At 51.8% G+C, this 21,627-nt stretch overlaps 1 protein-coding gene across 1 annotated transcript in view; it reads right to left on the bottom strand.

Moving 5' to 3' along the window:
* Positions 1-21,627, bottom strand: part of ARHGAP39 (Rho GTPase activating protein 39) — a 116,725-nt gene that overhangs the window by 43,731 nt on the left and 51,367 nt on the right. The window contains exon 2 of the mRNA XM_053967832.1: positions 6,968-7,399. Within this exon, the coding sequence (XP_053823807.1) occupies positions 6,968-7,399 (432 nt within the window). The remainder of the gene's footprint in view (positions 1-6,967; positions 7,400-21,627) is intronic.

Below are 21,627 nucleotides of genomic sequence, written 5' to 3'. Positions count from 1 at the left end.
CCCCAGTGCTAGAGAAGGGGAAAGGAAGTTGAAGCCAAAGGAATTTTGGAGTAGGGAAATCGCCCGTGGAGAGGGGGAAATCAAATCTTTGCATAAATTTGGGAATGCTGGGAGATCCTCTCAAAGAATTCCGGCAATGCCCCTTCCCTGGAAGTGTCCAAGGCCAGGTTTGGAGCAACCCAAACTGTTGGAAGGGACCTCAAAGACCACGGAATTCCGACCCCTTTGCCATGGACAGGGACATCCAGCGTCACTCGGAGCTGGATTTTTGCTGTGAAATGGGTGGGAATAAATCAAAACCCGGGATAAAACACCACAAAAAAACATTGGAAGACTGAATTTGGGATCCTTCCCAACATCCGGCCTCATGATTTGGGAAATTGAGGATCTCGTGGAACCAGAGGAATAGGCTGAAGCCGGGGAATTTCCAGGTGATCCTTAAATGAAAAAAATCTCCAGGACAACTCAGCTGGGATGGATCCGGCTCCTTGTCATGGATTCCAGAAGGGTGGAAAGAGGAGATAATTCCATGTCCTGAGGACAGGGATCCTTGGATTGTGCAAGGTGTGTCCAAAAGAGGTGAAAATGGGAAAAAGCAAAGTGAAAAAAGACTGGAATGGAATTCCCAGAAAAACTGTGGCTGCCCTGTCCTTGGAATCATCCATGGCCAAGTCGGATAGAGCTTGGAGCAACCTGGGATTTTGGGAAAGTTGTGCCAGGGGGATGGAACTGGAAAAAGCAGGGATTTATTGCCACAGGCAGCAAATAAAAGGGAGGAAAAAAAATATTCTAAATTGCAAGAATTCCAAGAATTCCATCCAACATTCCCTTCCAGAGCTGGATTCAGGGATTGGGATTCCTTGGAGCCTGCTCCAAGGGCAGGAAGAGCCTGTGATTTTCCTGGCCACTGGAGCCAGGGGGACGGCGGGGCCCCGACCTCCCGCTCTGCCCATCCACCCCGTGGATAAAACATCGGGAAGAGAAGGATTTCCAGTGGAATGCCACAGTTTGGGAATGGGATGAGGCTCCCACAGCGCCGGGGAATGGAAAGATGGAGAAATTCCAGGCCATCCTTTGTCCTTAAGGGATGGGAGGGATGAGGCAGGTTTTGGGGTTGATCCGGATCCGCGTGGGAGTTTCAACGGGATCAACAATTCCAGGCTTAAAAAAAAATTCCTTCTTCTTTTTTTTTTTTTTTTTTTTTTTTCTCTTCTCTAATAGTGGAGCAAAAACTTCAGCAGATAATGGAAATTTCATGGAAAAACTTCATCAAATGCTCAAAACCATGGTTTGGGTTGGAAGGGAAAATCCCTCTCCCAGGTGGCTCCAACCTGGCTTTGGACACTTCCAGGGATCCAGGGGCAGCCACAGCTTCTCTGGGAATTCCATTCCAGGGCCTCACCACCCTCCCAGCCAGGAATTCCTTCCCAATATCCCGTCTATCCCTGCCCTGTGGCAGTGGGAAGCCATTCCCTGTGTCCTGTCCCTCCATCCCTTGTCCCAAATTCCCTCTCCAGCTCTCCTGGAGCCCCTTCAGGCACTGGAAGGGGCTCTGAGGTCTCCCAGGATCCTTCTCCAGATGAACATTCCCAGTTTTCCTGAGTTTCTCCTGGCTCCTCACACCAGGAGACGTCATTCCGCTGTGAAAATCCAACATTTGGGTGAAGAAAGGCTTGGAATTCCAAGCCTTACGCTCCGGCTGGGGGCTGGACATGGGGAAGGAAAACCCTTCAGGATCCTCTCCGTGCCTCAGTCCTTCCGCGCGGTTTTCCAGAGCAGCTCCGAGTCCTCGGTTTCTCTTCCTTCTCCTCTTGGAGGAAGGCTGGGAATCCCTGCAGGGACCTGGAAAACCCTGGGGCAGCAGGTGCTCCAGAGATTTATGTCATTGATCCACCATTTTCCAAACCCGGGTACTGCAGGTTCTTCCCAGCGCCTCCCGGGAAAGGAAATAAACGGAGAGAATTCCAAGGAAAAATCCTGGGACACTCAAATTGGATATTTTAGAGCTTTGAGGCGTCTTTTATTCCACAAACCTGCTTTTTTGGGGGGGATCTTTTGAAGTCAGGAAACGGCTGCTGCCTGTAAGGGGGGGGAGATTTTGATTCCAGAGAGATCCGGCAGGCGCATTCCAGGGATTGGATTTGGAGAGAATTCCCCTTGGATATTCCAGCTCAGCCACACTTAATCCAGGAAGATTTAAATGCTGCGTTTTATCTCCGGTATCCCGGTGCCTTCAGAACGGGGAGGTGCTAAAAAAAAGTGGGAATCCTGAGGAATAACTTGGGCACAGTTTCCCAGCAGATGGGATTTGGGTGAAGACCCCTCGCATTCCAAGATTCCTGCGTTTTGGTCCAAGGAAAACGCTCCAGATGGTCAAAAATCCACTTCCTTGTCCTTCAAGCTTCCACTTGGAATTCCTCCTCGGAGAAGCATCAGCAGAGCTGAGTTTTCCATGGAAAAGGCTTCTTTTTCCCTGCCTGACACCTTCTCCAAGGATTTCAAGGCAATAACCTCAGACACTTCCCAACGATGCGGAAAATCCCAGCGACCTGACACAAAATCCGGCTGACGTTCCCGCTCCGAGGTTTCACGGCTGTCAAGTCACGCTCCGGAGAGAAGCCACCATTTTAAGACAAGCGTGGAAAACACCAGGGAAAAGCTGGGAAATCCCGCTGGGAAGGCTCTGCTGACCACCAGGACAAAGCTGCTGTTGAGATCCCAGGGTTGATTCCCGAGCCAGATCCGGCCGCTAATTAGAGCAAATCCCACCTCACCATGGAAGCGCGAGGTGAATCCGGCGGGATCCAGGCACTTGGGAATGGCAAATTCCCTGTGAATTCCAAGGGCTGACCCATCCCTGACCCACACGGGTGGGATGGAACATCCTCGTGGATGTGAGGAATGGATTGGGAGAGGCCTCCAGTATCTCCAGCCAAATGTGGAGATGCTCTGGTTCCTAAATCCTAAATTTTAAGGGAAGTCCCGGGTGTGAATTCCAATAAAAACTTTCCCACTTATCCCGAATTCCCTTTTCCAACCAGATGAGCTGAGCTTAGCCGGAAACCTTTAAATAAAATTTCATGGGATGAAACCTGGACTGGGAGGTTCCACCAGGAAACCTCCGGCGCTCCTTCCCAGCTGCGGATCTTCCGCGAGAAACGCAACCGAGATCTTGGAACCACGGAATCTCATAGAATCATGGAATGGCTGGGGTTGGAAGGGGCCTTCAAGATCATGGAATTACACAGGGACACCTTCCACTACCCCAGGTTGCTCCAAGCTCCTTCCAACCTGGCCTTGGACACTTCCAGGGATGGGAAAAATGCGGGAATGGGTTTTTTTTTTCCAGATAGAATACGAGGATCAAGAGTGGGATGCAGCCATGGTTTGGCTGAGCAGACGGGACTCATCCCTGTCACCTCCAGGGATGCAGGTGGAAATTCCAGCCAGCAGGAATTTCTGCTCCCTCTAGTGGCATGTGAATTAAAAAAAAAAAAAAAATTGTTGAATTTTTAAAGCTCCAAGACCTGAGATCTGCTCAATCCCAAACCCGGGAAAGGCCAAGACCTGGAATTCCTGGAGATTCGAGGACACACAACGCCTCATCAACCAAACCCGGGCCAGGGCTGAATTCCTTTTCTCTTCCAGGAGATTCCAGGGATTAACCCTTTTTATTTGAGAGTCCAGCCCTCCTCCCACCTGATCCAGCAGATTTCCATCCCATAATGGGAACAGGGAATGTGTGGGTGGAGGACACCAAGGATTGTGTCCTCATGGAGCGTCCATGTGATGTGGGAATCGGATCCCATCTGGGAATACCCCCAGAGAGTTGCTGATCCCACTTCAGGAAGGATCCTTTCCCCAGGAAATTCCTGATTCCACCTTGGGAATGATTCTTTCCCCAGGAAATTCCTCATCCCACCTTGGGAATGATCCTTTCCCCAGGAAATTCCTGCATTCCACCTTGGGAATGATCTTTTCCCCAGGAAACTCCTGATCCCACCTTGGGAACAATCCTTTCCCCAGGAAACTCCTGATCCCATCTCAAGAATGATCCATTCCCCAGGAAGTTCCTGATCCCACCTTGGGAATGATCCCTTCCCCAGGAAATTACTGATCCCATCTCCAGAATGATCCTTTCCCCAGGAAACTTCTGATCCCACCTCGGGAATGATCCTTTCCCCAGGAAATTCCTGATCCCATCTCAAGAATGATCCATTCCCCAGGAAATTCCTGATCCCACCTCGGGAATGAACCTTTCCCCAGGAAACTCCTGATCCCATCTCAAGAATGATCCATTCCCCAGGAAATTCCTGATCCCACCTCGGGAATGAACCTTTCCCCAGGAAACTCCTGATCCCATCTCAAGAATGATCCATTCCCCAGGAAATTCCTGATTCCACCTTGGGAATGATCCCTTCCCCAGGAAACTTCTGATCCCAGCTTGGGAATGATCCTTTCCCCAGGAAATTCCTCATCCCACCTTGGGAATGATCCTTTCCCCAGGAAATTCCTGCATTCCACCTTGGGAATGATCTTTTCCCCAGGAAATTCCTGCATTCCACCTTGGGAATGATCTTTTCCCCAGGAAACTCCTGATCCCACCTTGGGAACAATCCTTTCCCCAGGAAACTCCTGATCCCATCTCAAGAATGATCCTTTCCCCAGGAAATTCCTGATCCCACCTCGGGAATGAACCTTTCCCCAGGAAACTCCTGATCCCATCTCAAGAATGATCCATTCCCCAGGAAATTCCTGATTCCACCTTGGGAATGATCCCTTCCCCAGGAAACTTCTGATCCCAGCTTGGGAATGATCCTTTCCCCAGGAAATTCCTGATTCCACCTTGGGAATGATCCTTTCCCCAGGAAATTCCTGATTCCACCTTGGGAATGATCCCTTCCCCAGGAAACTCCTGATCCCAGCTTGTGAACAATCCTTTCCCCAGGAAACTCCTGATCCCACCTCGGGAATGATCCATTCCCCAGGAAACTCCTGATCCCACCTCGGGAATGATCCATTCCCCAAGAAACTCCTGATCCCACCTTGGGAATGATCCCTTCCCCAGGAAACTCCTGATCCCAGCTTGGGAATGATCCTTTCCCCAGGAAATTCCTGATTCCACCTTGGGAATGATCCCTTCCCCAGGAAACTTCTGATCCCAGCTTGGGAATGATCCCTTCCCCAGGAAACTCCTGATCCCACCTCGGGAATGATCCCTTCCCCAGGAAACTCCTGATTCCACCACTGTTCTTGCAGCAAATCCCAGGGAATTTAAAATCCATCCCCCGATCCTTGTTAACCCCTCACGCCGCTTTGGGAACGGGATCCTGCTCCATCAACATCTCCTGGGCTCATTTCCCACCAGCAAAGGGGGAATTCTGCCCCTCTGACCTGCTCAGGTGAGGCCCCACCTGGAATTCTGCATCCAGCTCCAGGATCCAACAGCAGGAGGATGTGGAGATGTTGGAGCAATTCCAGAGGAGGCCACAGAAATTCTCCAAGAGCTGGAGCCCCTCTGCTCTGGAACCAGGCTGGGAGAGCTGGGAATGTCCAGCCTGGAGAAGGGAAGGATCCAGGGAGAGCTCAGAGCCCCATCCAGTGCCTGAAGGAGCTCCAGGAGAGCTGGAGAGGGACTTGGGACAAGGGATGGAGGGACAGGACACAGGGAATGGCTTCCCACTGCCAGAGGGCAGGGATAGATGAGATTTTGGGAAGGAATTCCTGGCTGGGAGGGTGATGAGGGGCTGGGATGGAATTCCTGGAGAAGCTGTGACTGCTCCTGGATCTCTGGAAATGTCCCAGGCTAGGTTGGACGGGGCTTGGAGCAACCTGGGATAGTGGAAGGTGTCCCTGCCCATGGAAAAGGCTGAAATTCCATGATCTTTCAGGCCTCTTCCAACCCAAACCATTCCATGATTCTGTAACTCCACGACCCCCTGATTCCACATCCGCCTGCCGTGAGCGACCCCAAATCCATCTCCCTCCCCAAAATCCCCCTGCCCCACGAGGACCCCTCCATTCCCAGGCTCAGAGATTCCATCAGAGCCTCTCCCGGGACCTCGGGAAGGTGGAACCTCCCCCGAGGTGCGGAGCCGAGGCCGCCTCTGTTGTCCCACATGAAAGCACTTGCCGAGCCGGGAATTCCTGTTCCCATCCAGCCGCAGTTTCTGGCAGCAGGAGCTGGGAATGGGAATTCCACCCCGGGTTGGTCTCCTCAGCCTGGCTGGGTCCCTAACGTGGTCAAAAGCATCAATTAAGAGGAGACAAATACATTAATTAACGACCCGCCTCAGGTCTCCCAGAAAAGCTGTGGCTGCTCCATCCCTGGAATTGTCCCAGGTCAGGTTGGGATGGTGGGAGGTGTCCCTGCCCATGGCAAGAGGTGGAAAAAGATGGATTTTAAGGCTCCTTTACAACCCAAACCACTCCATGATTCCCTGATTTGCAGCTTTTAATCCGTAAAAGATGAAACGACCACGGAGGAGTGACACGAACATCTCCGAATGTTGCCCTTGGGAACTGAGCACTGACTCCCTTCTCCTTCCCGAGGGAAATTATCCCTGCCAGGAGCTCCCCAGACCTGTGGGACAAGCCGTGGTTGTGGCATGAATCATCCCGACTCCTCAGGCAGATCTTACCCAGAGAAATAATTTAAAACCACGCCGGGCTCTAAACCCGAATTTCCAATCCTAAAAACGTATTTCAGAGGACGAGAAATTATTCCTTTAGGGGACCTTCCCGCAGGGAACATCTAAAATATCCCTACGGTGGAGAAACACCTTTTCCGGATGTTTTTCCCCTCTTCCTCCTCGTTTTGTGGAGGATCCAACTCGGTGGAGACCCACCAAGGCTCGAGCAGGAGGAACCACCCACAAAAACATCTTTACCCAAGACCTGCAGGATCGCTCTTGGAGACCACCAGCACCGGAAATTCCCGATTCTCTCCCACCCGTCCCACCTTTACCTTTCCGTTTCCTCCTTCACCACGGAATACTGGCTGGACTGGCGGCTCGACCGCTGCTCCTGCACCTTCTCGTTGCCCTCCAGCTCCTGCTCCAAGGACGAGCTGGTGCTTCCCTCCCTGCTGACATTGCTGCTCCTGCCGGGGCTGTTTTCCGTGGAAGCCCGCGGCGACTCCGTGTTCTGCTTCAGCGTCTGCAGCTTGGCCAGCGGGATGATGTCGCAGTTCTGGGGACGGTGCCACACCGTCCTCTGCGTGGTGGCATTGTAGTAGTAGAAGCGGGAGGTGTTGGGGTCGAAGAGCTCCCACCACTGGTTCTCATTGGTGCGTTTGATCCGCACCCCGGCGGGGGGGTCCCACACGCACTCCCCCGTGATGAGGTTGGCGTACATGCGCTCCCGGGTCCGAGGCTCGATGATTTCCACCCATTCCAGCCTGGGGAAGGACAAGGAGAGAAGGGAAACGTCAGCCTTGAGCCATCTTGGAAGGTCGCCCAAACTGGATGATTTCGTGATTTGACGCGAGCGCGGGATGGAGAAGAGCGACTTCTCAGCTCTTCCTCCCACCCCCATCGAGCCTCCCGTGTCCAAGGCTCGATGATTCCCACCCGTTCCAGCCTGGAAAAGAACAGGGAGAGAGGGGAAGCATCAACCAAGGTCCCTCCCAACCCCAACCATCCGATGGTTCCGTGACTCGGTGCTCACGGGGTGGAGAAGAGCAATTTGACAACTTGTCCTTCCACCCCTATAAAGTCTCCCATGTCCAAAGCTCAGTGATTCCCACCCATTCCAGCCTGGAAAAAAACAAGGAGAGAGGGGAAATTCAACCAAGATCTCTTCCAACCCCAACCATCCGATGGTTCCGTGATCAATGCGCGCAGCGAGTGCGGGATGAAGAGCGACCTCACAACGCTTTCTTCCACCCCCATCGAGTCCCGCAGAATTATTTACACAAAACAGAGAATTTTCCAAAGGGTTTCCAACCAATCCCTGATTTTCAGCTCCCAGGGAAACCCAACAAGTCTGCAAAACACACGCCTGGGTTGGAGCACCCAACGTCCACCCGGGATCGCGGCGTCCACCCCAAACCCTTGAAGGTCCAGAGCCAGGGATCAAAGCACATTCCGTGAGGGAATGGGAAGGACTGGAGGGAATGGAATCACCAACCTGGAGATGAACTTCTGCGTGACCCCGCAGCCCGGCGCTGCCACCCACACCACCAAACCTGGCAGCATTTCCCACAAAAACTCCAAAATTGGGGATTCGACCTCCCCCGGTCCAGCTGGAGCAGCGCAGCTCCGGAGATCCCAGAGCTCCTTCCCTCTGTCCCGATTTCGACACCGGGAAAAGGCGTCGGCTCCGCGGGTTCCACCTCCGGCACCATCCCAAAACCACTGGCCCCAACACACCCGGGCAGGGTGACAACCACGGGCGGCACCAACACCGAAACCTGACGGTGACGGGGACGGAGATGGTGAGGGCTGAACAGGCCCAACCGCCTCCCGGGCTCCTTGGGAAGGGATGGAATGGGATGGAATCGGGATGGGATGGGATGGGATGGGATGGGATGGGATGGGATGGGATGGGATGGTCCCATGGGCAAGGGGCACCTTCCCCTCTCCCAGAGTGCTCCAAGCCCTGTCCAACCTGGCCTTGGACATTTCCAGAGATCCAGGAGCAGTCACAGCTTCTCCAGGAATTCCATCCCAGCCCCTCATCACCCTCCCAGCCAGGAATTCCTTCCCAAAATCTCATCTATCCCTGCCCTCTGGCAGTGGGAAGCCATTCCCTGTGTCCTGTCCCTCCATCCCTTGTCCCAAGTCCCTCTCCAGCTCTCCTGGAGCCCCTTCAGGCACTGGAAAGGTTCTGAGCTCTCCCTGGATCCTTCCCTTCTCCAGGCTGGACATTCCCAGCTCTCCCAGGCTCTCTCCATCCCTTGGAGCATCTCCGTGGCCTCCTCTGGATCTGCTCCAGCAACTCCAGGTCCTCCTGCTGTCGGATCCTGGAGCTGGGTGCAGAATTCCAGGTGGGATCTCACCTGAGCGGGGCAGAGGGGCAGAATTCCCCTTCTCCTGCTGCCCACGCTGTGGGATGAGCCCAGAACATTGGGAATTTCCAGGACTGGAGCATGGATGCGTCCTGTGGGGCTTCTCACCCACCAACACCCCCAAATCCCTTCTCCCCCAGGGCTGCTCTCCATCCTTTCCCCGCATCCGTGTTTCCCTGGAATTGCCCTGACCCCCCCCCCAACTCAGAAACACAACAAAAGGGATTTTTGGGATCATCCGGCAGCAAACGGGAGCTTAGAAATTCCAAGGAGGATTAAAAGAAGTCGTAATCCCAAGAAACCGAGAATTCCATCGATTTTTCACATTACCCCAAACACTGCACTTGTCACCTCTGGATAATCCAGAGGGTACCTGAGACGTTCCGGGATCCGCATCTTTATTAAAATTCCTCTTTTGTGTGGGTTTTTATAGAAGAAAAAAAAAATAGAAAGGAAGGAATTTAATGAAGTTATTTGGGATTTATCCTTGTCTACATTTCCAAGGCTTTTAAGGAATGTCTAGAAATAGATGAGGAGGAAGAAAAAGCTGAGTGAGGCTTATCAAGGAAGGTGCCACTTAAACCTGACACATCCAGGGAGTCAGACAATGATGGATCACATGGATCGCATCCCGACGCCTTTTCCTGGGAATGAACCCCTGGAGGCTCTTGAGAGACGCCGAAATTGCAAGGGAAAAAAATCCCTGGAAGTGGGGGGGTCCCAGGTGTCAGCCCTCAGCTGGTCCAGCTCATTTTCCAACGGGATTTAAAAACGTCTGGATGGGGAAAAAAGAGTGGGATTTTCACGGTGTGGGATTCCCAGCTTGGATCAAACCCCCCCTAAAGGAGGAAAACGTGTCCAGCTCCTCTTGGAAATGAGAGGAAAATCCATAAGTGAGCTTTTCCCTGCAGAACAGAGACTAAAAGCAGTTGGAGGAGAGTCGGTCCTAAATCGTGGCTCGTCTCGTTCCGCAAAACTTGGATCCGATCCAGCACGGAACCGAAACTGGAAGCCACGTCCGGGTTTGGAGAACTGGGATTGGCCAAAGAACCGGCCAAGGTGGCCAACGGCACCTGGTGTGTCTCAGCCCAGGGAAGGTTTGGGATTCCCAGGAGATTGAGGGGCTGGGGCGTGGCCAGGGAAGGGAACGGGATGATCTTGAAGATCCGTTCCGACCTAAAGCATTCCATGTTTTTATGAGGAGCAATTCGAATTCCCGATTGCCGGCAAGGTTTTGGAAACCTTGGAAGTGGCTCTCCAGCACTGGGGTGGGGGGGGGGCTCTGCTCCCCAAATTTCCCACTCCCAGGTGATCCCTTTGGAATCACGAACCAAAATATCCAAGATTTCCAAGAACCCAAAATCTCCAAGAAGCCAAATCCCCCCATCAGTGCAAAATTCCCAGGAGAAGACAATTCCCATCTTATTTCCCTGCTTAAAATTAATTAAAACCTCCTGCAAAACTTCATAAAAATTTAAATTAATAATGGAATTATTAAATGGGTTGGGGTGAAAGGAGCTTTTAAAGCTCATCTGTTCCAACCCCTGCCTGATATTTTATTTATTACTGATTAACTAATTAACATTCATTATTGCACCCTTTCTTTTATTCATTATCCCCATTATTTTATTTTTCATCCGCTTCATTAATATTCCTTTAATTATTACACCCATTATTTTATTTATTACTGATTTTTCAGGAATATTTGACTTAAAATATGGGACGAAAACCACAATTCCTTGATGCCAGGCGTGGAAAACCCGGAACCGTGATGTTAAATGGAAAAAAAATCATGGAATGAGGGCCGGGAGAGGGGTGGATCCTCAGCCACTCCGTGGGGAATGGGAAAACTGCTCCGGTGGTTTTGCCATGGAATCGCTGTGGTCCCATCCCTGGCCATGGGATTTTGGGGAACTGAGTGTCCTCTCCCCAAAATTCTAAGGCAACCCTGTGGTAGGCGTGACTCCGGGTCCACCATGCCTCAGTAATGGTGATTATCAAGGAAAATCATGGAATTTTTCCATGTGGGAAGGGACCTTTGAGGGTCATCTTCTGCCAACACCTTTCCATGAGCAGGGACAGCTTCCGCTATCCCAACCAGCTCCAACCTGGCCTTGGACAATTCCAGGGATCCAGGGGCAGCCACAGATTCTCTGGGAATTCCATCCCAGGGCCTCACCACCCTCATAGGGAAGAATTCCTTCCCAATATCCCACCTAAATTTCCACTTTTCCACTGGGAAGCCATTCCCTGTGTCCTGTCCCTCCATCCCTTGTCCCAAATCCCTCTCCAGCTCTCCTGGAGCCCCTTCAGGCACTGGAAAGGTTCTGAGTTTTCCCTGGATCCTTCCCTTCTCCAGGGTGGACATTCCCAACTCTCCCAGCCTGGTTCCAGCCCTTGGAGCATCTCCATGGCCTCCCCTGGATCTTCTCCAACATCTCCACATCCTCCTGATATTGGATCCTGGAGTTGGAAGAAGATTCCAGGTGGGGTCTCCCCTGAGCAGGGCAGAGGGGCAGAATTCCCCCTTTCCTGCTGTCCACTGGGAATTCCTGGGATGTGGCCACACACTGCCAGGTCAAATCCTGGTTTTTATCAATCCCTGAGGACAGGAGGGAATGTCCGGCAAAATCAGAGCTCGGGACCCAGGCGGATGCTCCGGGATCTCCCGGCCGTGATCCGTAACAACGCAAACACCGAGAGCTGTGGGGTTTGGAAGAATCCGGAAAAGAATCCTGCATTCCCTGCTGGGAAAAGCTATTCCAGGACGGCGGGAGAAACCCGAGCCCTCTGCTCCATCCTGGATCCGCGGCAATTCCAGCGATGGAAAAGCGCTGACAAGGCAGAGCGCCGACCCTAAACCCGCCTCAGGGAAGAAGAAACTCCTCCATCAAAGCGAATCCGTCGTCGATCCGCCCCGGCCGCTGCTCGTTCCTTTCCAATTAAATAAAAAGAGGGAAAAATCCAGCTCCGTGAGGCAGGGGCCATTGGATCCGGGTGTTCACGCGACGCTGCTTTGATGGAGAAGGGACGTGACTCCCTGGGCAATGTCGGGAGAAGGTTCAAGGGCGGCCGCGGTGGAGAGGAGATGTCAGCAGGAATATCGTGGGATGGTCGGGAGGAATCGTGGAATGGTTTGGAAGGGGCCTAAAGATCACGGAATTCCATGGGCAGGGACACCTTCTGCTCTCCCAGGTTGCTCCGAGCCCTGTCCAATCTGGCCATGGACAATTCCAGGGACGGGGCAGCCACAGATTCTCCGGGAATTCCATTCCAGTGCCTCACCACCCTTCCAGGGAAGGATTCCTTCCCCAATTCCAATCTAAACCTCTCCATTTTTAATTCCAAACCCTTCCCCCCATCCCCGTTCCTCTGACAACCTGAAGCCTGAACTCTGGGTAAAGCCGATCCTGCTTGAACTTAATTTCCGTCTTTTTGGACCGTTCAGGAATTTAAAACAACTCCTCCAACTTCTTCCCCTCAGGTCTCCGAAAGGAGCTGCTCCTTTCCGACCAAAATCCCAGGAATCGATGCGGAAATCTGATCCCATTTCTCTCTGATCCCCAGAAAAGGCTTGTTCAGCTGTTTTTCCCCCCCCGGGATGCAGCGATCGATAAATTCCAAATCATTTTAGGTGTGGGACGCTGGGAAATTTAAGCTCGTCCTGAGCCGGGTCGGCTGATGGAGTTTAACCCCGGCGCCAGGAGTGGCACCGAGGTGACGCCGAGGGAGGGGTCAGGTCCCAAGGGGCCAAATTAACCTCAGTGAATTTGAATTCCAGCTCCTTAAAACCCAGCTTAAATCCAGCTTGGAGTGGGACTGGAGCAACCCGGTCCAGTGGAAGACCGGGCTTGATGAGCTCCAAAAGTCCTTCCCAACCCAATCCATCCGTTCCCGTGATCCTATGAGAACTTTAATGACCTTATTACCACAAAAATAAAAAAAAAAAAACCAACAACATTATCCTACAAATTAAAACATCAACACGAGGAGGTTTTTGGGGTTTTTTTTTTGTTTTTTTTTCTGGGAAAAGCATCTCCAAAGGCTGATCCAACAGAAAAATCCTCCTCTGGATGTTGATGATGACAAAGAGCTTTGTCCCTGCCTGGCTCAGCAGATTCCCGGCTGGTGACTCCCGGGAACAGGCGTCAGATCGATCCCTGAGCAGTGAAATAAATCCATAAAGGACTGGGAGGAAATCTGGGAGCTGATCCAGCTCCTGCGAGAGCTGGGATGGGAAAAAAAAATCCGGGGCTGGGAACACAGAAATGGGAGGAATTCCAAGGATGGAGAAGTCAAGGTGCTTAAAAAAGGAGGAGGAATCATTAATTAAGGGAAAGTTGTCGTTAATTAGAGCTGCCCCATCCCCTTGGGGCAGCCACAGTTTCTCTGGGAATTACATTCCAGGGTCTCCCGGGGAGGAATTCCTTCCCCATGGGAGAAGCCTGGGAATGATGATTCCCAATTTCACACCATCGAACCGCCGCGTTTCATGGAACCATGGAATGGTTTGGGTGGGAAGGGACCTTAAAGCTCACCTGGATGTGAGTGGTGACACCTTCCCCCATGCCAGGCTGCTCCAACCTGGATTTGGACACTTCCAGGGATGGGGCAGCCACAGCTTCTCTGGGAATTCCATTCCAGGCCCTCACCAACCAAATCCCTTCCCAGTCTCTCCATTTTCAGTTTCAATTTCCCTGCCTTGACGTGAGGAGCTCCTTTCCCTTTCCACCGCCATTCCAAGGACTTTGGGGATCCTTTTTCCTGTTCCATGGGGGGGGGTTTGAAGGCACCTCAAGAGTTTTTATTCCGCCCTGCGCCATCCCAGCCATTCCCTCTGCTGCTGACCGCGACGGTTGGAAAACCATCGGATATTTAACTGCCCCAAGAAAATTTAACAGCAAAAAAAAGGGAGTGGTAGGACCCTGAGGATCATTTATTTATCCACAGACCACCAGAGATCCAAATCTGGGACATTCCTGCTCATCCAGCTGCTCTGGAAGAGGCGGAATGCGGGGATAACACGGCCCGACGGATCCGGCAGCTTCAGAGCTCAACTTCCCACTTCGGTTTTCCGGAGATACAACTCCGGGATTTGAAACTCGGGAATGATTTGCACCCCAAATGACACCGCCAGCGTAATTCCTGGACCCAGATAAACCGGGATAACGCGTCCTGGGATGTGCCACGGCTCGGAATGCGCTCTGGGAAAGCTCCCGGCTGGCCAAGCTCTTCCTCAGCACTTTTGGGAGCCAAACCGCGGAGGAGGAATTTTTTTGCATAGGGATGAAGCTCCCGGATTTCTCTGCCAGCTTGGAATTGCAGCTCCTGCCAGCTCCTTCCTGAAGGAGTAAATATCTGGATAATTTTAAATATTGATTCCCAGATCCAATGGATCTGCAGAGGCCTCGCTTGTGCTTTGGTGCTCAAGCGACTGAGGGTGGCTACACATGGAATTCATGGAATTCCGACTTCCCTGAGTGGGGAAACCCATGGAAAACGAGCATCTCCGTTAGCTGATTCCGACGGAGAATCAGGAGATGGAATCCAAGAGGGAATCTGACGTTCCCCGGTGTTGGATCAAGCACCATCCAAAGGTTCCAAAATAAGTGACGTTCTACGAAACCCAAAATCCCATCCCTGCTGCAAACGCCCTGATTCCACTGGGAATCAAAATCCCTGAGATTTGGGATGAGTTGAGCCATGGAATGGTTTGGGTTGGAAGGGACCTCCAAGACCATCTCGCTCAACCCCATTCCATGGGCAGGGACAGCTCCCACTATCCCAGGCTGCTCCAATCCTTTTCCAACTTGCCCTTGGACACTCCCAGAGATGGGACATCCACAACTTCTCTGGGAAGTTCCACAGATCACACCCTCGGAGGAAAAGAATTCCCAAAGAAGCCTTAGGAAAAACCAAAGACTATTTCAGAAGTGCGAAGCCCCGGTTTTCCCCGTTGTTCCTGAAAAGCGCCGTGGAGAAGAGGAGCAGGGAATGACTCCACACTTTTTCCCCCTCCCCTTTAATTGCTTGCTCCGGAGTTTAAAAGACAACTCCGGGAAATGACTTTCCGTAGCTCCTAATTAAGCCGTGGAATTCGGCAACGCAGCCAAATCCCATAAATAGGTTCAAAGGAGAATTAGATGAGTTCAAGGAGGACAAGAGCTTTTTAAACGGGATATTCCAAGGTCAGGAAATCCCCAGGAGCAGGGAAGGTTCACCCTTCCCTTTTTCAGAGGAATTTTTCCCCTTTTTCGGAGGAATTTTCGCCGTGGAGAATGGAACGCAGCCACGAAAAACATTCCTACCCCTCCCATCTCCCAGCATCCCACTTTGCATCCGTGTCTTTGGCATCGTCCCATCCCTTCTGGCCTGGAGGACACAGGGATAAGACTCCCAAAAAAAAAAAAAAAAAACCCTGGAGGCTTCAAAGAGCAGCTTCAGAAAAGGGAAAGGACGGATATTTTTTCCGTCTTATCGGAGCGCGTGAGGCCGCTTTCCAACGCTCCCGATCCGAACTTCACAGCTCCGGCATCTCCTTTAAACTCCAGGGAGGAAAAAAAATGGAATTTAGGAAGCTGCCGGAGAGCTGATAAGGCAAAGGATGAGTGGAGGATCCGCATGAAAGCAGCGAAATCGCCAGGATGACCTCGAGCCTCTCAAAGGAGCTCTGGAATTTTATCCGGAGGCTTTTGTGATCTGATATCTCTCCCGACGCCAATTAATCACTTTTTTTAGCCTCTCGCCTTATTAAACCTCGGAGAGGTCAAGGGCTTGGGATATCAGCCCTGGAAAAGTTTGGATTTAAAGAGGGCGAGTGAGGACGGAAGGATGGGAATTCTTTTTGCCGAGGGGTGGGAGACCAAACGGGATCGGGATTGAGCTGGAAGAGCCGTTTGTCATCCCAAAATGGTGGGAGAGGAGCTGGAAAACCCCATGGGATGGGATGGGATGGGATGGGATGGGATGGGATGGGATGGGAGGGAAAGAGGAGCTGGAGATCCCAGGGAAGGGGCTGGCGGGTGGCGGGACGCCCATCCAACATCTTCTCCAAGGTTCTGGGACAGCATTCCCCAAAAAAACCTCGGAGTGTTTCAATTGATAAGAAGCTTCATGAGCTGAAGATGCCCCAGAAGATCCATTATCCCAGGAGAACTTTGTGATCCATGTTTTTTTAATAAACCTTTAGGTCCTCATTGGTTTCCATCCAAAGCAAATCCAAACCAGACCCAAACCAATGGATCCAAATTCCCCCTTTCCAACCAAGAGGACACCTTCCCTTGACTCGTCCTCCCGGAAAAGCCACATTCCCAGGCTTTGTGGGACAATTTTGGGATGGGAAGAGCCGTTTTTCCAACCTCCGAGGTGGGACCAGGGAGGGGGTTGGGTGAAGCTGGAGCAGGTGATTCCCACCTTGAGGACGGATCATTTTGGATGGTGGCATTCCACGAAATCCCACTCCTGAAATCAGCTAAAATTTGCTCCCAAATCCCAAATTTTCATTCCTGAACTTTCCAGAAATCGGAGCGAAGATTATCTGAGTGGGACTTTCCAACACCGACTCAAACGCTGCCTAAAAATCCGTAATAAATTCATCTCATTTTGCTTTTCCAGTCGGAATTTTCCGAGGAAAAGACGATTGATGGGAATAAGCTCTTTGGAAATGGGGATTATTGCAGGGAATGCTTTGAACTCTGAGCCAAAAGCCGGGGAACAAGCAACAACCTGCACCAATCCGAGAAAAACCCGGAATGATGAGGACTGAGGGAAGGAAGTTTCTCCCCGCCCCGAAAATTCCTGCAGAAAAAGGAATTCTGCCAACCTCAGGTGTCTCCATTTCGTATTCCGTGTAAAGAAAAACATCAGGGCCCGGAAATCCAATACCACAAAAACTCCTGGCCAGAAAATTCCGTAAAAATACTGGAAAGGGTGTTATTTTTCCTTATCTTCCCGGAATTCCTGGTGGTTTTGCTGCTGCCTTGATGAGAGGGATTCAGGAATCACCCTGGCTCAGCTAAACTGTTGCTTTTTTTTTTTTTGTTTTTCTTTTTAGAATTCCCAATTTTTGCCCTCTTGGATCATCAGGACACAGGGAATGGCTTCCCACTGCCAGAGGGCAGGGATAGATGGGATATTGGGAAGGAATTCCTGGCTGGGAGGGTGGTGAGGCCCCAGAATGGAATTCCCGGAGAAGCTGTGGCTGCCTCTTCCCTGGAATTGTCCAAGGCCAGGTCGGAGCAACCTGGGATAGTGGAAGGTGTCCAGGGGACTGGATGGGATTTTCCCTTCCCAAACCATTCCATGATTGTTATCCCTGATTTTCCCCTAAGGATGTTTTGTTTTTTTTTAAGGGAAAAAAGGCCAAGTTTGGCTTTTTGGGGCAGTGGCAGCTGGGGGGGGGAGGCAGAGAGGGAGAGGAGCAGGGAAAAATTCCGGTGGTGGCAGCTGCTGAATCCCGACCCTCCTCACCACATGTCCAAAACACCCTTTCCTTGAACTCCTATTTTTTTAACTCCTTAGGGAAAACCTCATTTCCATTAAAAAAAAAAAAAAATCCATTTGTCTCAATCCCGAGGGAAAAAGATTCAATTTAAAGCTTTAAACTTAAAAAGGTTGAGCCTGGATGCAGGAAAAGCCCAAGTGTGGGATGAAGATTGGAAAAGCGGGATCCCCAAAGTTACAGGGGTAGGAAAACAGCAGGAAAAGGACAAAAATTCCAACAAAACAGTAAAAAATGCACTTTTTTTTTGGGAATTCAAGAGGTATCAGAGCATGGGAGGTGGATATTTTATGGATTTAACGTGGGGAAAATAAAATCTAAACATGCATCCCTAAATTAAATTCCAGAATGGATTAACTTTAAACCCCAGTTCCAAGTCTGCCTTTCCTGAGATTTGCCACTGGGAGGAAAAAGGGAATATTCGATAACAGCACAGAACAAGGAATAATCCACAACAAGCCTAAGGGAAAAGCAGCACCGAGGGAAAACTTGGAAAAAGTTTTGTTTTCCTTGCTAAGCCCAGCCCTGAGAGGAAAACGAGGCTCGGAGCACATCCCGTGCTTTCTGAACTCCAAAACATTCATGGAATGAGGTCGGGAAAAGAGCAGGGAACTGCAAACAGCAAATCTGAGCCGGAGAGAAAAATATTCCTCCTCCTCCTCCTCCTCCTCCTCCTCCTCCTCCTCCCCCCTCCTTGCCAGAACCACAGCAAACATCGGGCACAGCTCCTCCGGGGAGGGGGGGTCGAATTCCTTGGAAATCCTGAGCTGGGGCTTTGGAATGGTTTTTCCTTGTCCTCGGGAAGCGGCAGCTGGCGGGGAGCAGGTGATTCCGAGGCCACCTGTCGCCATTTGATTCCCCCACCACGGCTGGGATCGGGATGAGGGAGGAACCCAGGAGGAGGAGGAGGATTTGGGATGGAAACAAGGAATCCTTGTTTCCCCAGGACGTCAACTGCGTTCAACTCCCTGTGGAATTCGATCCCGGAAAAAAAAAAAAAAAAAAAAACACCCCTGGGATGATGGGAGCAATTAGAAGGTGAAAAATGAGACGGCCTTCCCGAGGTCACCGATGACCTCCCGCTCCTTCTCCGAGAGGGAGAAAAACATGGAAGCAGCTCTCCCCCTCTTCCCGCCGGGATATTTTTAGGACTGGGAGATAAGGCTGGAAAACATTCCAAGCTCCAAGACAGGCGCTCCAGACAGCAAATCCCATTTGGGAAAAGAACTTCCCCCTCCCCACTTCCCCCCGCCTCGCTCCGCTGCTGCTGAGCGGAGCCGCAAAATCCTTCAATCCTTCGCGGGAGGAAAATTACGGGATCCGCGCGGCTGTCGGAGTTCGCGCTGCTTCCCTACTCCCTTTCCCGCTCCCAAATCCAGAAAAAAAGAGCCAGGATTGTTCCTCCGGACATAAGCAGGGTTGAAAAGCAAGAGGGAAAATGGAGGGAAGCGTTTGTTATCCGCAGGGAAGCGGGGCCATATGTTCTGTGGATATAAACGGCTCCGATAGCGTGACTCGTGCCCGGGATCCACGATCCGAGGGCTCGGCACAGTTGGTGTGGAATCTGTCGTCCCGGCTGCCAGGCGGAGGGGAAGGGAGGTGGAAAAAGCGGGATGTTGCCCAGCTTTTCACCTTTTCCCAAACCTTCTCCTCATCCTGGGGAAATACTGATCCGCAGGCTTCCCGCCGGAGACGTGGGGAGCGGGAAAAGGGGGGAATTCTGCCGCACTCAGGTGAGATCCCACCTGGAATTCTGCATCCAGCTCTGGGGTGCAAAAGCAGGAGGATGTGGAGATGTTGGAGCAAATCCAGAGGAGGTCATGGAGATGCTCCAAGGGATGGAGAGAGCCTGGGAGAGCTGGGAATGTCCATCCTGGAGAAGGGAAGGATCCAGGGAAACTTCAGAGCTCCTTCCAGTGCCTGAAGGGGCTCCAGGAGAGCTGGAGAGGAACTTTGGAAAAGGGATGGAGGGACAGGACACAGGGAATAGTTTAAACTGGCAGAGGGAATTTGGGATGTTGGGAAGGAATTCCTGGCTGGGAGGGTGGTGAGGGGCTGGGATGGAATTCCCAGAGAATCTGTGGCTGCCCCATCCCTGGAATTGTCCAAGGCCAGAAATTGGAGCATCCTGGAATAGTGGAAGCATTCCATCCTGCCCATGGAATTCCATGATCTTGAAGGTCCCTTCCCACCTGAACCATTCCATGATTTTGTGCTGCTGTTAGACCACGCTTGGAGCATCCGGAGTTTGTATCCAGAGCTGCCGATGGATCCATCCTCACATTCCAGTGGACCCCAGTGGATCCAGTTCCCTCTGGATGCTGGAGAAAAATCCCTCTAAAAACCATCCCTCGAGCTCCGAGGGTTCCCACAGGCAATTATGACTTCATTCCAAAGCTTTAAAGGGAATTAAAACGCCCCAAATCCAGGACTAGACCAGCTCATAAACTTCGAGGAAAATTCCGAACGGGCCTAAATATCCTTGAAACTTCAAAAAACAAAAACACCAAACCTGGAATGCCAGAAATAGATGTGGGTTTTTCCACCCCCAGTCCATTATTAAAACACAGATATTGCACTTTGGGAACTAAATCAGGGAATCCAGTAACAGGAATTCCACCCAAAAACGCTCCTTTGGCACCGAAATCACGTGAGGAACCCAAACACTTCCACGTTCTGCCACTCCTTGGAAGGAACTTTGCCGGAGGAATTCCCGAAGAGCAAAAGCCTCATCCCAAACCCACCCCGGGAGAGTGACTTGGCAGGTGCGGGAGCATCTGCTGCTTCCAGAGGCTCCTCTGGCAGGAGGAGCGGATTCCAGAGGCTCCCACCCATTGGATACTCCTCAAAACTTGGCCTGGATGGGCAGCGAGGATGAGGAAGGCTCATTTTCCACTAAAAATCTTGGATATTTGGGCTGCAGGAGCTTCCGTAGGCACGGGAGAAAAGGAAAACTCAGCGTCCCCATCGGAGAGGGAAAAGGGGGAAGGAATTTAGGGATTTTTTGGGAATCTTTCCCAAAAAAAACCCCAAGCCAGGAGAGCCGGAACATCCCCCCCGCCCCTCCCTTTTCCAAAGTTTCGGTCCTTATTCCAGGTGGGAGATGGGAAACTGCAGTTCCCCAATACCTTTTTTCCCTGTTTTTATAACCATGTTTCCCTAATATTTTAGGACGGGTTTGGAGGTGACCCTTCCTCCCCCAAGCACAGGAAACTTGGAATTCTCCCATTCAGCGCCCAAATTCCACCATCCCCAAGGATGGACATCTCCCCACCATTCCTTCTGGCCAAAACCATGGAAAACGACCAATGGGAGACCCCTCCGTGCTGCAGCCGTGTGGCCCTTCCATGGAAAATCCTGTTTTTTTCCCTTCCCCACCACCCCTTTAGGACACTTGGATCCATTCCCAGTCTCCTCTCCGGGCTGGAGGCGCTCGTTAAGCGCCGGCGTTAACGCGGTGCCCTCTCGGAATCCGCAGCGGATCCATCTGGGAGAGGCTCTGCCCCAGTCCCAGTTATCCGACGGTTTGGGATGACATTCCGGGAATGATCAGGAGGCACCATCTGGGCCGGAGCTTCAGCTCCACCGCCAGAGCCATGCCCAGAGCCCGGTCCTGGACGCTCCTCACAGAATCTGGGAGAGATCCCAGCGATCCGACCTTTCCATAATCTGTTTTTTGGGATCTCTGCCATTCGAAGTTATCCGTATGTGGCTCTGTTATCCCAGCCCGCTCAAGCGTGGCAAAAAGCAGGAAAAATCCATGGGGAAGGGTCCCAGATTGTCCAGCCCATGGAAGCTGGACCCATCACGTTCCTGCTCCCGTGGCACGGCCTTCATTCCCATTTTTCCGAGGGTTTTGTGGGCAGGAATCCCATTTGGAGGATTTAGAGCTGTTCCTGTGCTGTCCCCAGCCTGGAAAAATTTGGCTTCACCCCCAGATTTCTCCTCCCTTCTCTGGTGGTGCCGGGTAGGGAAAACTGGGGACACTCGGGAACAGCAGCCAAGGAATGTGGGAGGTGGAATAAAATCCATCCCGGTCATCACAGGGAGCCATGGAATGGTTTGGGTGGGAAGGGACATTAAGGATCATGGAATTCCACCCCTTTCCATGGGCAGG

The sequence above is a fragment of the Vidua chalybeata genome, chromosome 1 (genome assembly GCF_026979565.1).
Source record: "Vidua chalybeata isolate OUT-0048 chromosome 1, bVidCha1 merged haplotype, whole genome shotgun sequence".
NCBI classification, from domain to species: domain Eukaryota; kingdom Metazoa; phylum Chordata; class Aves; order Passeriformes; family Viduidae; genus Vidua; species Vidua chalybeata.
The sequence above is the reverse complement of the archived record's forward strand: the minus strand, read 5'-3'. Positions and strand labels throughout refer to the sequence as shown.